At 41.1% G+C, this 17,779-nt stretch overlaps 1 protein-coding gene across 1 annotated transcript; it reads right to left on the bottom strand.

The window, feature by feature from the left end:
- Nucleotide 1: 1 nt before the first annotated feature.
- On the bottom strand, nt 2-1,918 carry LOC307046835 (uncharacterized protein). Its single transcript, XM_079693490.1, has 3 exons — nt 1,651-1,918; nt 1,248-1,429; nt 2-736 (listed from the first exon to the last, which is right to left on the bottom strand). The coding sequence occupies exons 1-3, from the start codon at nt 1,799-1,801 to the stop codon at nt 494-496; spliced, it is 576 nt and encodes a 191-aa protein (XP_079549616.1). The 5' UTR covers nt 1,802-1,918; the 3' UTR covers nt 2-493.
- Nucleotides 1,919-17,779: the final 15,861 nt, after the last annotated feature.

The following is a 17,779-nucleotide window of genomic DNA, read 5'->3' as shown; positions in this document are numbered from 1 at the left end:
ACAATAACAATGTGCCTACATAACTCAGTTGCAGCCCTAGCATTAGTATTGGTTATAGTAACAGCTACAACATTAAAATACTTCTAGGGAGATTGAGGAGGATAATGGGAGAATGAACAGAGGGGCAGAGAATCCATCTGAATAATAATAAATGTATTTGTATAGCTCCTTTCATACAGGGGATTGCAGTTCAAAGTGCTTTACATCAGTAAGAAATAAGATATAAAATCAGTGTAAAACAAGCAGCAAGAGCAAAGCATAAAGTGGGATAAAATAATGCAGATATATTATATATATAGTAATCCCAACAGGCCACCTTGTTTATGGTTTGATTCAGGTTTAGTAGAATATAAAATACATGAATGAATGATGAAATGAGCACTGAAAGTGCAGACATACTATAATTATATTGAGGTACTTCAGACTAATCCTGCAACTTTATAGTTCTGCTCCACAACAGTTCGAGAAGGAAGAAACCATCACGTATGAAAGGCTACATGTGAATAGAGGGGCAGAAATTAAACTCATTTAGTATCATCATCCTGCGCATCGCCGGAGGCATTCGAGTACTGAGTGTGCTTGGCCTCTCTCCGAGTGGTGCCGGTGTGGTGCAGATGGTGGATTCTGCCAGGGGAGTGCAGGGCTCAGCATCAAAGTGGAAGGACTCCTCGGTGGTGCTGGTCCAGGTTTCACTGCTGGTGCCACTGGGGGTTGATTCTGCAGCCACCGGACGTTCCTTAATTTTTTTTAAATAAATTCCCAGTTAGTTGGATTTAATACCATGGCTTCTTAAAACTATTTACTAAGCATTCATAACAAAACAATACCCTGAAATGTGTGTGCCATTAGTTTCGGGTGTGGTCAAGTGTGAGAGGTACATTGTAGACACATTGTGATGGCTCTATTCAGATGCTAAAGACATACTTCTAGAAGATTCAGAACACTACAAAAATATAATCAAGACATATTTTATCACATATTATTATAGGTTAAGATAAAAGCGTTATTGATCCCATGGTGAATTTCATAAGCTACCCAGCAGTATATCATGTAATTTAAATTAGCTCCTCCTTTACCAGCTGCAACATTAAGGTGATGAGCGCATCAATAATTATAATACAATAATATATATATTATTCTGTTATTGTTATATTTACCACTGTAACCACCAAATGAATGAAAATAATGTTTTTGTAAATGGAAGAAGCAAGAAACACTTATTTGTACTCAACAAATAAAATAGTTACCATGATGGTGAGGTTCGAAGTACTCTCCTTCCTTCTTGTGTAGGGCTCTAAAAACTGCAGCCTGGTCAGGATCCACTGCTGTCTGCCAGTCCTTTGTGCTCCACAACTACCTGAAGGGGCAAGTTTCCTGTACCGGGTGTACTGGGTTCGCAGAGAATCCCACTTGTTCCTCAGCTCTTTCTCTGAAGCACACAAATAAACAATGTAAGCATTGTGGCTAGTTAGCATGTCCAATTCATATCTATATGCAGTGCCAAACTGCACAGCTAGCAACAAGATAACAACAAAACACAAGGTTGTAATAAGAAATTACATTTCACGTTAACGTCACTGTACGCTGGCAAACAATAAAAAGCCAACAGTATCTGCTAAAGAGCTCAATTGATGAAAAAGATCATCTTACCCGAGAAACCAAGTTGCGTTTCAATCTCTCGCCAGAGTCCGGTTTTCACTACTCGGTTCGAGTAGCTTTTCTCTGTGATGTCGTACAGAGCTGGCCTCTCCTGGATCAAGGTGATGAGCAGGTCTTCGTTTCCGTCATTCCAGATCGCCATGATGAGATGAAAATGAATAGCAGTCTGTGTGTGCCTTCTTAAATCGTTTGTTTACGTCCCTCACTTCCGTTTCGCTTCTCATGCACTGATTCACTAGCTGAACAGCCAATCAGAGTGATTGCTTGGTCCGACTGCCTGACCCGATGCATGGCCGATTCAACATGTTGATTCGACCATGCATCGGGTCAGGCAGTCCAAATAAGGCGTGTCACGGTGTGGGACACACCAAATTGAGTTTGGGCGACAGGACACGCTTCGTCTTCCGACTAACGAAAACGGCCAAAATCGGCCTGGTGTTTCAGGGCCTTAAATCATCTCTCTCTCTCTCTCTCTCTCTCTCTCTCTCTCTCTTTCTCTCTCTCTCTCTCTCTCTCTCTCTCTCTCTCTCTCTCTGCCTGTCAGACCGCTACGAACCCATCTTCCAATGTCAATCACTTTGTAACACATTTATTTTCTTAAAGACTGTGACTGTAAAAGGCAAGTTTGTGATTTTAACACTTATTTACTGACACTAGGCATATGTTGGCTTTTTTCTCTCACCAAGATACTTTTAGATACACTTTGAGGTATGCAAAACCTTCAAACTAGAAAATGAAATACATGGTCGGAATAGATTTTCTTAAAGGCTGTTTCTCTAAAAGGCAAGTTTGTGATTTTAACACTTTTTTTTACTGACACTGCAGATTTGTGTGCAATTCTCTCACAGAGGAACTGTAAGATGCACTTTTATGTATGCAAAACCTTAAAAAAACTAGAAAATAAAAATACTTTGTGTGAATAGATTTTCTTTAAAAGTTCGTCTGAATAGATTTTCTTGAAAAGGCGCTATTTCAGTGGAACAATCAATGTTAACATCAATGCAACACTTAACAACTGGTAGAATATGAAGTACTTTGTAAGGAATTGGGTTTCTTTTAATGGCTGTTTTTTTATTTTAACACTTGTTCAGTTAAACAATGTAGGTTTTTTTCTGATAATCTTACATATTTTAGTTATTATTCTGCTACCAAGATACTTTTTTTGATACACTTTTATGTAGGAACATTTTACAACTGGTAGATTGTCAATTACTTTGTAACAAATGTATTTTCTTAAAGACTGTGACTCTAAAAGGGTCTAAAAACTATAAAAATCATATCTCCCCCTTTCTTTTTTCCTTCCTCCACCTCTGCTTGCTATCCCTCCCATAGGTATATATATATAAACACTAGATGACTCACCCACGCTGCTGGCCAATGGAGACCGACGTTGCCACTTAGCCGCCATCTTGCCACAGGCAGTTCTCTCATTCATAACATTATGGTTTACTATTTAAATAACCATAGCTTGCTAAATGTTCAACCAATTTTCAAACGGTTTGGTTTTTTATAAACATCAAAGATGTAGTTATGATACTGCATACTTATAATCATGGACTTTCATATGAAAATAACATTAATCAGATAAAGCAATAGCTATACACACACACACAAGGTATTTATATTAAATATTTGCCGGTGTATATATTTCCATTTATTTTATTATATTGTTAATATTTAAAATAAATTATAAAATGTAAATACATTTATATTTTATATATAAAAATCGGTCTCATGTTACCACTCTGTAAGAAAAATGTTGTTAATTTAGCAATGCCTTAGCTTGAAGAACAGGGACACAACTAATGACAATAGCATATGGTGGTATATTATTTAGATATTCACACCTTTATCAGAAGAACCAAACCAACATAAAATGTGCTCACAGACAGGCCAGTTCTGTCTCATTTATCACAATTATTTTTGACATGAGATCTTCATATCATCTTAGTTTTTTATTTAGTTTCTAGATTTGTAAACAAATCCAGAACCTTTGAAATATGTTATTGAAAAAAGACCAAGAATAATATAAACTGTACCATGTGTCCTTTTGTGTCCTTCTGTAGTCCATTTGTGGTTTGTCTTGTCTCACCCCGGCTGATATATCACAAAATCCACTGTTTAAATTGTTCCCTATATTGCCCCCTATGCCACTGTAAGGTGTCCTTGGGTGTTATGAAAGGCGGCCCCCCAAAATAAATGTATTATTATTATTAAGAAGAACAACTTGGTGTGGTGTGGAGGGGATGTAGGAAGCAGGAGCAGGTGGGGAGAGATGGGGCTTCAAGGTTCAAGGTTATTTGTTTTAAATGTGTGTTGGAGATAAGGACCAGCTGCACACAATAAAATACAGTATAACACAAAACCAATAAGACACACGGTGACACATGGCACACCAACAATCAATCATCGTCCAGCCTCAGCTTTGGTATTCTTTCACAACCATGTTATGGGTTTATTAGACTGAGCAAACATAAACATATGTGGGGAACATAGTGCTGCGTCTCATGGAACATGAAGATGTAATAAATACATAGTAGGTGGCAGACAGTAGGCTGCACAAAAGTCCGGCATAGTCAGGTACTTCTGTAAACACAAAGCCAGCAAATTCCTGTATCATAATGCAAGATGTTTTTAACAAGCCAAACCACTTGGAAGAAATCATGTGTAACTTAAGTTATGTTGAAAAGAAAGAGCAGTTCTGCCTCTCTCACTGGTGTAAAGTTGCTGGGTCAACTTTGTAATACTAGGTCTCACTCACAGCCTCTTGTTATTAGCCAGCTAATAAATACAACAACATACACAAAGAAAAGCTGCAATTTCAACATGTCCAAGCATCCTGTATCATAGCCATGCTGATCATGTTTATAATAAACCAAACCGTTTGTAAATCAGTCAAGATTTCAGCGAGTTAAGAGTATTTTTGTGCAGATCACTCATCTTACAACAGCTACCATAACGCGAATCAGAGTAGCTGTTGACTGTAGCAAGATGGCGGCCGGTCAGCTACGCTGGAAAATCTCCCATGAGCCATCTAGTGTAGTGTTTATATATATCTATGATCCCTCCCACCCGCTCTCTCTCTCTCTCTCTCTCTCTCTCTTTGTCTCTCTCTCTCTCACACACACCCCCTCTCACACACACACACACACACACACACACACACACACACACACACACACACACACACACACACTGGCCGACTTCTGTGTGAGCATAAAAGAGGAGTTTTTGTTGTAGGGAATAATTTGAAGATACTTGTAGATACAGTTTGTAAAACCTTACAACTGGTAGATTGTCAATTACTTTGTAACACTTGTATTTTCTTCAAGACTGTGACTCTAAAAGGCAAGTTTGTGATTTCTAAATGCACTATTAAATAGCCCTGCTATACACTATGACCATTCTTTTCTTATTTATAATATGGTTCAAATGGAGTAATTGGAGTTGTCTGATGCACTTGATAAAATTTGACGTGATGTGTTTATTCAAAACCATGTCAACACACAATGTCATGACTGTTTTTCAAGATCTTTTAGACAAACTTTACTATGACTTTCTTTCTTTTTTTTTAAATCCTATACTGACATTGCAGACAAACTAAATAATACAATTCTTAACTACATACTATACTTGGACTTTTTTTTTTCAAGATGCTTTTTGACATACTATACTAGTACTTTTAAAATAAATGTACGGACATTCTACACTTTGACTCTTTTTAAATTATATATATTTATGTGAAATACTATACTAAGACTATGAATAGATTTGATGCAAAACTTTACAACTTTGTAAAATAAGAATTATTTTGTAATGAATTGAGTTTCTTAAAGAATCAAGCTCTAAATGGAAAGTTTGTGATTTTAACACTGATTTAACAATACAGTTTTGATCACTGAGATTTTTATCAACATACAACTATTACCACATACAACTCGCTATTTGTGAAATATTTCAACATACTTTACCTGTACCTGCTTTTCTTTTTTGAAGGGTTCCAGGATATTTTGCACTTCATGCATAAAACCACTCATCTTTCTTGAAAAAGACGTGCTGTCCTTTTTACAAACAAGTTATTTTTCTGCTTCTTCCTCGCCCGTGTCTCTTCCTTCAACCAACACAACAATCAAGTCAGATCTATCAAATGAATCCTCTACCACTTCCTTTCCCCCACTCTAGGGTCCAGAGTCAAAACACCTTCCCCTCCAGACCCTCCCCCTTCTTTTATATCCCTTTCCTGTTTTATGGTCAGTCCCTGTGACTGTGTCTCTGGCAGGTATCCCCACACTGTTGGTTTAAACAAAAACAAGTAATCTTTCAGATAATCTAGTTCCTTTCTCACAGTATGGGTTTTAAAAAAGAAGAAGAATAGACATCTCTGAGGGATGTAACATCACAGTTTTAGTGAAAATCCTATAATTCTTTACATGTCACAGTTTCTTTACTCACAATGTTTTTGAGATAACAGTGTCTCCCATTGTACCCTCCCCCCCCCCACACACACACACACACACACACCAAACACACAAAAAGAAACAACACACACTATACGGTGACTCTAAAAGGCTAGTTTGTGTGACCTTTTATTTATATTTTTATGATATTCTGATATACCATACTATTATTAGAGCCAAATGTAACTTAAATCACCAATCTCCATAAGAGTTAGCCTCTATTATTAACTCAACCTCATTTAAAGCTATTGCTTTCAAGCTTTTAACTTAAATACGCTATGCAACGTTGGCTAAATACTGAAAGGTATGGTGTGAATATAAAAACACCCCAGAAATAAAAGCTAGGTCAGAGCAAACTAAATGATCAGACCCCAATGTTATATGTTGTTAGAAAACACTTGTGACCACCAGAACATAAAAACTAAACATTTTGGCCACTGTCAGTCATCAGTTCCAAGATTCAAGTAGTTCGATATGTCCAGACATATCCAAGATGCCCGACCGCAAATACTTAGAACTTAAAATAGGCCATGATACCTGGATATACCATACTAGTACTTTTTCGTTTTTGCTGTTGATACATTCGAAAATATTATAATGACTATTTGACATATATCAGGGTTATGCGATTGGCAGAGGTAATATATAGGCCTTTTGAGTAGAATGTTAAAAAGTAAGCTAGTTCCTGACTAGTGCCCAATCCTTAGGTTGGATTCACTTAGGTTAAATTCCTTTAGTTACAAATAGTGAAGTTCTAGCTATAGTTCAAATTGAGTAATTTAAGCTCTCTGATGCACTTTATAGTTTGACTTTTTTTTAAATACTGATGTGTTTATTCAAAACCATAATGCACACAGGCCTGTTTTTTTAGTTTAGTTTAGTTTGCACTGGTGTGTGCACTTAAATTGATGTTGATAGTTAAATGAGTTAATGGTTCACATATACTGAGTTCTGAATGTCATCTAAATGTACTGTAGGAATGCCTTGGGCATGTGGTTCCCTGATTTTTGTGTCATGCTTTTACAACATACAATATAAGCAATCCTATGTTGTTGTTGTAGTACACTACTTTATCTGTAGCTATTAACATGATTGCTCACATTTCATGGCATATTTTTCTTGAGCCCTTATTTTGGATCAGTTCATCAACTGCCCCCATTCAAAAACTATGAAATAGCCCGGCTATATACTATGACCATTCTTTACTTATTTAGAAATATGGTTTGAATGGAGTAATTTGAGTTGTCTGACGCACTTGATACAATTTGACTTTTTAACATGATGTGTTTATTCAAAACCATTTCCAGACACACAATGTCATGACTAATTCAAGATCTTTTAGACGAACTATGACTTTCTTTAATATGTTTAGAAATCCTATACTGACATTACAGACAAACTATATAATATAATTCTTAACTACATACTATACTTGGACTTTTTTCAAGATACTTTTGACATACTATACTAGTACTTTTAAAATAAATGTTCAGACATTCTACACTGTGACTCTTTTTAAATTAAATATATGAAATACTATACTATGACTAGGATTTGTTCAACATACTGGTGTATACAATAACCGTTTTCATATTTTGACCTCCTTCATGATATTTTCATAATATTCTATTATTTTATCTCTTTTTCTCTATATTTTCAACACACTATACCATGACCATTTGGACACTCTGCTTTTTTTTCTGCTTTTTATTTTTTATTTTCTATATATTATTAGACTTATGTCTTTTTTTGAGATATTTTCGACATACTGTTAAACACATTTTTTATTTTATTTTTTATTTTTTTTCATGGTAGTTTCGAACATAACATACAATGACTTTTTTCTTTTTCTTCTTAAAGAATATTTTTGGGTCATATTAGACTTTAAAGGATAATGACAGTGTTAAAGGGGAGAGACACGTGTACAGGCTGGATTTTAAACTGCGTCCATTGTAGCAGCAAATGTTTCAACATACCTTACATTTTTCATGAGTTCTTTTAAATTATTTTTTATTAGAAATATATTTTTACTGTTTTCTTGTTGATGTTTTGTTTTATTTTTCAGCGTACAAGATTGTATTTTTTCCACATCTTATTTTATCACACTTTTTTCATATTTTTAACATACTTTTATTTTGTCTTTTTCTTTTCATATATAAATATTTTTATTTTTTATTTTTTTGGACATAATATATAATGAATAATTTCATTTTATTTTGTTATGCTATCCCATGACTTATTTATTTTGTGTATCCTATTTTTCTATACAATAATTCATTTCGACATAGTATATTAAAACATTTTTAAAACATATTATGTGAATACCAAACATATATCAATTTATTTCATTATTTTTCAACATACATGAAGGTGGCACACCTTAACCAAGTCAATCAACAATAGCTTGTGGCAAAGCCAGGGTGACAGCTAGTGATGTGACGAGCCGAGGCTTTGGAACACGGTTTGAATTATCCAGGAAGTTTCTGGTGAAGCGCGTATCGCGGCTTGTATCATTTTAGGCCAGTGACTGCTTGAGATAGTGGATCAGAGGGTTCAGATGTGTTAAACCACTGACACTTCACAGTTGCATTACACACATATGGCCCCTCCTGTTACCGGACCCGGTCAAGAGGACTCAGACCGACCCTCTGAAGATTGTTTGGTTGCACCTATATAACTTGCTGATGTTTGTACTGTGTGCCTTCGGTGTGTGTCCCATCCCTTAGTTTGGTTTCTAAACCTGCTTACTCTTCCTGGTTTTCAATAAAAGTTCTGCACAAAATTGTACATCCCATTGAAGCAACAAGTTTTTTAAAACAAAATGATATGTTTTTTCTTCAAATAAAATAAGTTTCCTCCTTACCGTTATCCTCTGTCATGTTTCGGGTCTGTACGAAATAGATTCTTCCTGTCTGTCTGCTAGAGTTTTTAACCTTCCCTTTACACTTCATTGCTACAGATTCTTATTAGTTTTTTATTGATAGGAAAAATGTTTCCTATAGCCCTAGCCAGCGCCGTATAGATAGAAGAGTTACGACAGCGGAAGTCCAACAACGGTTATCGTCACGTGGTTCATGCAGACGAGAATCGTTCCCCGGAAGTTCATGGCGGGCAATGTGAATGCATTGATAACAGGAGATAGAACTACGATTTTTGGTAATTATTAGTGAATAAAGGTTTTGATTTGCAATATTTATACAACAAATCGATATGTGTATGTATTTACATCAATGTTTTAAAAAATAAAATAGAATTCGCTAATATTAAGTGATAATATTAAGATTAGTGTGAACAACTAGTTTACATGTTAGGCTAACAGTGCCTTGGTTAAAGAGCCTGTTGCTGTTTATTTATAGCTTTGAATTCTTTAAAACCACTATTATCTTCTTAAACTTGTATAGTAGTCAGGAGCATCACTTTCTAATGTTTATTGATATATTTAGAGGGAGGGGATCTAAAGGAATGCTTCAAAATTCAGATTAGATTAATTTCTACCATTTTCTTAAATTCATGGTAGTTTCAGTAATCCCATGGTAATTGAGGACACAAGTTATCTAAATGACTAATGTCATCTTTATGGCTTTCAGAAAGGACAGGAGACCGACAGGTGACTATAAAAGGACTAGCAGCAGCAGCAGCAGCAGCAGCAGCAGCATGATGATGATGATGATGATGTTAAATGTGTTGTTTTAGGAACATCCATTGCAAATACATGGAATTCAATAAACATTGAATAGCATATCATGCAGTTTGTCTGTGCCTTTTCCTCCGGGTTGTCCTGGTTTGCTGTGCTGCCTCCTAGTCGCCACCATGGTTTGCTGTGCTGCCTGGGGATGCTCAAATCGCTCCGAGAAAGGAGTACGAATGTACGGCTTCCCCACAGAGCGGAGGAAAAAATGGCTGGCTCAAGTCAGCAGGAGCAATTTCATGACCAACAGCAAAAAAATATGTGAGGTTAGGTTATTGTATACAAACACTGCATTTGCACTTTTTCACAAAACGAAAACCACACCATTGGGAAAGCTTAATGTTTTGTTTAATACAAAAAAACAGGTAAAGGCTTGAAAAACACAGAGCTGAGACTCAGGGTGCAGGGTGAGGGTCTGAGTGCAGGTATTCAGGCTCCATTGAATCCCCCTCTGGTTCTTGTGCTGAAAGAGGGAGTAACAGACAGGAGAAAGGGGTATACACACCTATATAGCACACCTATTGGATGGGAAATTGCCTTGGGGAGATAAGGTGTGGTCTTTGTTCCCAACTGAAGTTATGGAACTTTATTATTTGTGAGTTTAACAAAGTATGACAAATGGCATCAGTAACAGATGTGATATGAATTTCTATAAAGTTGTCTCACATTCTTGGTCATATTTTATATACAGTATATAATGAGTATAACATGTCCAGTAAGTATAAAGTGTTTCCTAATACTGTGTATTCAACCACTATGGTATATTGTATGGTACTATGGTATGGTATCCTAGCTTAATCTGTTATCTGTAAACGTTCCCTAAATCTACTAATTTAGGGATAATCCACTGACATCCTTTAATACACATGTTAATTTGAATCAGATGTACTGATAATATCCGCAATATAAATCTTTAAGCTTCTTCTTACCTTTAAAAGTCCGTCACGAACGGTTTATTATGCTGCAACTCTACAGCTCTGCTAGCCTTGGCGCTAACTTCCGGGGAACGATTGAGAGGCTCCACGATCCGCCATTGCTGTAAAAAAGTGGTCCATTGGAGTGAACGGAGATGATATAACTCTCAGTCTATACGGCGCTGGCCCTAGCTATTTGTAAAGTCGTATATTGTCTAAGTTAAACTTGAAAACAAGCCCTAGTCTTGTGTAAGAGTGTTTGGCTGCTGCTTCTTCTTCTTCTTCTTCTTCTTCTTCTTCGGTGGTGGATGTGTGTTTGAAGAGGAAAGAGGGAATTTCAACTTTAAAACTTTAATTATTTTGTTTCTGTTTCGATCATTTCTTTAACTGTATGATCTTTCGTTGGGATTTTTGTACCCTTTGCAAGTACGGTTAATTTGTTAATTTAGTGTTTTTCCATGCCTCGTGGCGGGGGTGGCGTCCTCCAGGGCGCCGCCGGTGTCTCTGAGACACGGAGTGCAGCTGGTGGCTCAGGCCGCAAGCACAGTGGAGCAGGTGCTGCTGGCTGTGGGGGACCAGGTCGGTCATGAAAATATCACCTATGCTTCCCGCATGAACAAAGCGGTCGTGGTCTTTTTGAAAGACCAGAAATATGTGACGGAACTTATCGAGAGCGGATTAATGCTAAACGAGGAATACATTCAAGTTTCACCGCTGGCGACACCGTCCACGCGGATCACTGTGTCTGGCGTTCCTCCGTTCATCCCGAATGAGAAGCTGGAACGGGAGCTGAAGCGTTTTGGTAAATTAGCCAGTAATCTCCGCACTGTTGCTCTGGGGTGTAAGGATGAAAAGTTAAAACATGTCCATTCTCTGCGGAGACAGGTTTTCATGTTTCTGAATTGTCCCACTCAGACACTAGATGTGTCCTTCCGGGTGAGGCACGAAGAGGGTTTTTATATGGTTTATGCGAGCTCAGGGAGCGTAAAGTGTTTTGAGTGCGGGGAGTCGGGTCACAAACGTGTTGCATGTCCACAGAGACGGCACGCCGCTCCGCCGGGTGCGGCTGGGCCCGGGGGCGCTGAGCCGGGGGCTGCCAGGGCAGCCGAGCCGGGGGCGGCCGGGGCCGCTGGGGCGGCCGGGCCGGGAGCCACTGGGGCAGCCGAGCCGGGGGCCGCTGGGGCGGCTGGGCCCGGGGCGGCCGGGGCCGCTGTGGCGGCCGAGCCCGGGGCGGCCTGGTCCGCGGCAGCGGGACCCGGTGTCGCGGGGGCTGCTGCTGCTGCACCCGCCGGGGCCCCGGTGGCTGCGGAGGAAGTAGGGATGAATATCGTGAGAGATGAAACAGGGACTGTAGAGAGTGTGGTGAGTGTGAGAGGAAAAAATGAGGAAACAGGTAAACGGATGAGAGATGATGTAGCAGGACAGGTGAGGACTGGTGCTGTGGGACAGGTAGAGGCTGTTGGCACACAGAAGGAGCTGCCGTCTGGCTCTGGGCGGCAAAAAGAGCTTCAACAGGCTGCAGACAATAATGAGGTGACAGAGATGGACACAGACGGTGAGGGGGATTCTGACTGTGGTTCAGTTGCAGATAGTCTCTCTCAGAACGCAGAGATATATTCTTTGGAAGAGATTAATGTCTTTTTAGACGAGTCTTTTGGCAAGTCAGTGGAAGTGAGAGATTTTTTCCCTGACATTGACAAGTTTCTTCATACAGTGAGAACTCTTCAGAAAGTTGTAGGGTTAGACCTGCTGGATGAAAAGAAACGTTATCGTCTCAGGAGGCATGTAACTGCTGTGAAAAAAGATACGACAGGAAGCAAAAGAGGGAAGAAACTGAAAAGGTCTAAATAATTTCAACATGATCATGCAACACTGGGTGTCTCCTCTCTGCTGTGTGTACCTGTCTGTTCTTTCTCTCTGTCTCCTTCCTCTAATGCAGGCTTTAAGGGTTGCTTCCTTGAACATGAACGGGGGTAGAAGTGCACAGAAAAGAGCTTTAGTGTTAGAAGTCTTTAATCAGAAAAAATTAGATTTGATATTTCTGCAGGAAACGCACAGTGATAGCCTGAATGAGACGGACTGGGGGATGTGGTGGGGGGGTCAGTATGTACTCAGTCATGGCTCAAACCTTAGTGCTGGAGTAGCTGTTTTATTCTCCCCCTCTCTAAATGTAAAGATTTTATCCAGCACTGAGATAGTGGCAGGTAGAGCCTTCATGGTGAAAGTGGAACTGTTAGAGTTCAGTTTCACTTTTATTAATGTGTATGCACCCAATCAGGGCCCTGCACGTGTATCTGTGTTTCAGCTATTAAAAGACAAGCTAGACACTAGTGTACAGGGGGAGTGTGTTATACTGGGGGGGGACTGGAACGTTTGCACTAATGTCACTTTAGACAGAATAGGACGGGAGCCTCATCCTCAGTCGTCCCTTTTACTGTCACAGGTGATAAGAGAGGCTGACTTAGTGGATGTGTGGAGGATGAAGCATCCCTCCGTTAAACAATACACCTGGATGAGAATGCTAGATGGGGGCGTCAGTGCAGCCAGGCTAGACAGATTTTACATGTCTTCTTCTTTTATTACTCGTGCAGTGAACTGTCACATCCAACCTGTTGGTTTTACAGATCATCAGCTAGTTTCTTTGGATTTGGTTTTATCCAACACAGAGAAACCTAGATCGTTCTGGCAGTTTAATGTTAACATTTTACAAGATTTGATTTTCTGTGAGAATTTTAAATTGTTTTGGATCAACTGGAAATCAAAGAAAGAGTGTTTTCCCTCCCTGAGTCAGTGGTGGGAGGTAGGAAAGGCTCAGATTAGAGTGTTCTGTCAACAGTATACAGCCTACTCCACTGCAAACATTAGGAGAGCTATAGAGCAGTTAGAGAGAGAGATCAGAGAGTTAGAAAGTGTGTCTGCTCGAAATATAGAACAGTCCCTCCTAAAACAACAACAGCTTAACTGTTTTCTTCAGGAGAAGGCCAAGGGAGCTCTGATTAGAGCCCGTTTTACTTCCATGAGAGACATTGATGCACCAACCACCTTTTTCTTCAACCTGGAGAGGTCTGTGGGCCAAAGGAAGCAGATGGTATGTCTGCGTCTTCCCGATGGACAGGTAACCTCTGAACCTGCTGAGATGAGGAGACATGCAGTGTCCTTCTACACGGACCTGTTCAAAGCCGAAGGTTGCGACGTGGAAGCCGCTGATGAACTTTTTCAGGGTCTTCCACAGCTGAGTCCAGCCGAAAATGACACCTTGGGCTCTGACATTACGCTGGAGGAACTGACCTCTGCGGTGACACAGATGGCCTCCGGAAAGGCTCCGGGCATAGACGGTTTACCTGCAGACTTTTTTAAACATTTTTGGAGCATTTTAGGACATGATTTGTTGGATGTATTGATGGAGTCCTTTGGGAAAGGGACTCTTCCAGCTTCCTGTAGGCGTGCAGTGATTTCACTGTTGCCTAAGAAAGGAGATCTAACCCTGCTGAAGAATTGGAGACCTGTGGCTCTCTTATGTACGGACTATAAGATACTGTCAAAGGTTTTAGCTAACAGACTGAAGTGTTTTATTGAACTTCTTGTTGGTACTGATCAAACATATTGCATCCCTGGCAGATCAATTGTGGACAATTTGTTTTTGATGAGACACTTTTGATGTTTGCAAACTGTACAATATAAATGTTGGTATTATTTCTATTGACCAAGAGAAGGCCTTTGATCGTGTGGATCACACTTTTCTGGCTGCCACATTGCAGGCTTTTGGTGTTGGGGAGCATTTTTTGTCCTGGGTGAAGTGTTTGTACAGTGATGCATGTTGTGTTGTGAAAGTGGGGGGAGGGCTGAGCAGACCTGTACCAGTTAAAAGGGGGATCAGGCAGGGCTGCCCTATCTCAGGCCTATTATATAGTATTGCCATCGAGCCACTTTTGTGCAGGCTTAGAAACCGGCTGAGGGGCCTGAGTCTGCCAGTGTCAGCTCAGGCCCCCCCGGTGGTTGTATCAGCTTATGCTGATGATGTCAGCGTTTTTATCCAGGGTCAGCGAGATATCCAGGAGCTACAGGACAGTTTAGTTTTGTATAGGACGGCTGCCTCAGCCAAAGTTAACTGGGAGAAGAGTGAGGCAGTTTTGGTAGGTCAGTGGAGTTTAGAAAATAGGCCCAGTCTTCCTGGTAACCTCAGCTGGGGAAACGAGGGTTTAAAGGTCCTGGGAGTTTGGTTGGGGTCTGAGGACATGGTGGCACAGAACTGGGAGGGATTGCTGGGAAAGGTGCAAGCAAAATTAGCCAAATGGAAATGGCTGCTACCCCAGCTGTCCTACAGGGGAAGAGTTCTTGTAGCCAACAATCTGGTTGCCTCATCTTTGTGGCACAGACTCCAGGTGTTAACCCCACCGCCGGGCCTCATGAAACAACTGCAGCGGCTCCTCGTGGATTTCTTCTGGTCGGGTCATCACTGGGTGCCAGCATCGGTCCTGTACCTCCCTGTGGCGGAGGGGGGGCAGGGCCTTGTGGACATTACTGCAAGGACTGCTGTTTTTAGACTGCAGGCAGCTCAGCGGCTGCTGTATGGTGCCTCTCCCTGCTGGCTGGCTATGGCCCGGCTGTTGCTCTGGAGGGCAGGGGGCTTTGGTTTTGATAAACACCTGTTTCTGCTGAAGGCCCCTGCGTACAAGATAACTGGACTTGCACCTTTTTACTGCTCAGTCATCAATGCCTGGAAGACTCTGAGTTTTACCAGACCACCCGACCCCCGGCCTGGGATGTGGCTGTTTGAGGAGCCCCTGTTTGACACTGGTTTTCTTTCCGGAACCATTTTCTCTTCAGCCGCCCTAAAAAATGCGTTCATTGAAGCGGGAGTGGTAAAACTTGGCCATTTGACAGGGATCTCCACAGAAAAACTGGCTTAGGTGACGGGCATTCGATCAACTCGAGTTCTGGAGAACCTGGTAGAAGAGGTGTGGCAGTCGCTGTCGCCATCCCACCGGACTTTTGCTCTGGATGCAGATCTGGCCGACCAGTGGAGAAAGGGACATGATTATGTTTTTCCTGCCTTGAGTGTGGGTCCTGCGGTGGGGGAATGGAGAGAGGAGGATGGTCTCCTGCTATCACTGGGGACTCTAACACCTGGAATGTTCAGCTCCTGCAATGGGAAGAAGCTATATCTTAGCTGCGTAAAGGTGCTAAACCTCAGCTCGCTCGCAGGCGTCAGAGAGTCGAGGTGGACAGATGTGTTTGGTTTGGGCTCTTCCCCTCAGGGCAGCTGGCGGATCCTGTATAAATCTCCCGTTGAAAAACGGATGGCTGACATCCAATGGAGAATTATACACGGTGCAATAGCCACTAACAAATACAGGGCTCATTTTGACCCAGGCACAAGGGGGGGCTGTCCGTTCTGTTTTATGGCAGAAACATTGGAGCATTTAGTGGTGTCCTGTCCCCGGTTGGCTGGTCTTAAAAAAATGTTACAGGAGTGAGTGGAGGGGTTCGGGGAGGTTTTCTCCATACCACTTTTTGTCCATGGCCCCAAATACATCCTGAAAAAGAAGGAAATCCTACTATTGATCAATTTCTTGTTTGCTAATGCAAAATTAGCAATCTGGAAAAGTAGGAAGAACAAACTTGCTGGAGTAGGGTGGACGGATGCAGTGCTCTGTCTGAGGGGGCTGGTGGCAGCGCGTCTGAGGGTGGAGCATGCGTACTATACGCTGATCAATCATCTACAGGGGTTTCTGGATGTGTGGGCTGTTGGGCAGGTTCTGTGCTCACTGGGGGAAAATGACTCTCTAATATTGAAGTTTTAAAGGGTAGGTGAATTTTTTTGTTTTTAAAGTGTGTTAAAGATGATGTTTTCAAATGACATTTATTTGGTAGACGTGAAAATCTGTTTCTTTATTTGATTTGTGTTATGTTTTTTGTCTTTTGTTTCGGTGTATAGTTAAAACAAATGGAAATAAAATTTGTTTTAAAAATCAAAAATCTTCTTCTTCTTCTTCTTCTTCTTCGGTGGTGGAGGTGTGTTTGAAGAGGGAAGAGGGCATTTCAACTTTATTTCTTTTGTTTCTGTTTCAATCGTTTCTTTAACTGTATGATCTTTCGTTGGGATTTTTGTACCCTTTGCAAGTACGGTTAATTTGTTAATTTAGTGTTTTTCCGTGCCTCATGGCGGGGATGGCGTCCTCCGGGGCGCCGCCGGTGTCTCTGAGACACGGAGTGCGGCTGGTGGCTCAGGCCGCAAGCACAGTGGAGCAGGTGCTGCTGGCTGTGGGGGATCAGGTCGGTCATGTAAACATCTCCTATGCTTCCCGCATGAACAAAGCGGTCGTGGTCTTTTTGAAAGACCAGAAATATGTGACGGAACTTATCGAGAGCGGATTAATGCTAAACGAGGAATACATTCAAGTTTCACCGCTGGCGACACCGTCCACGCGGATCACTGTGTCTGGCGTTCATCCCGAATGAGGCGCTGGAACGGGAGCTGAAGCGTTTTGGTAAATTTGCCAGTAATCTCCGCACTGTTGCTCTGGGGTGTAAGGATGAAAAGTTAAAACATGTCCAATCTCTGCGGAGACAGGTTTTCATGTTTCTGAATTGTCCCACTCAGACACTAGATGTGTCCTTCCGGGTGAGGCACGAAGAGGGTTTTTATATGGTTTATGCGAGCTCAGGGAGCGTAAAGTGTTTTGAGTGCGGGGAGTCGGGTCACAAACGTGTTGCATGTCCACAGAGACGGCACGCCGCTCCGCCGGGCAGTAGGGCCTGGCTCATTTCGTGGCATCTACAGGCAGTGGCAAGTACTTCCGGCATCTGCCACAGAGGCCGCTACTCCGTGGTATCTGTGGCAAGTATATGCCACAGATGTGGTATCTGTGGCAAGTATATGCCACAGCCACAACTTGCCGTGGCAAGTAAATGCCACAACCATGCCAGTATATGCCACAACTTATATATGCCACAACTTGCCGTGACAAGTATATGCCACAACTTGCCGTGGCAAGTAAATGCCACAAGTTAAGAGTTAAGAGAAGGTTTACGGTAGCTGCCACCCGCCTTCCGTGGCA

Source organism: Notothenia rossii (assembly GCF_949606895.1).
Source record: "Notothenia rossii genome assembly, chromosome: 7".
In the NCBI taxonomy this organism is placed as follows: Eukaryota; Metazoa; Chordata; class Actinopteri; order Perciformes; family Nototheniidae; genus Notothenia; species Notothenia rossii.
The sequence above is the reverse complement of the archived record's forward strand: the minus strand, read 5'-3'. Positions and strand labels throughout refer to the sequence as shown.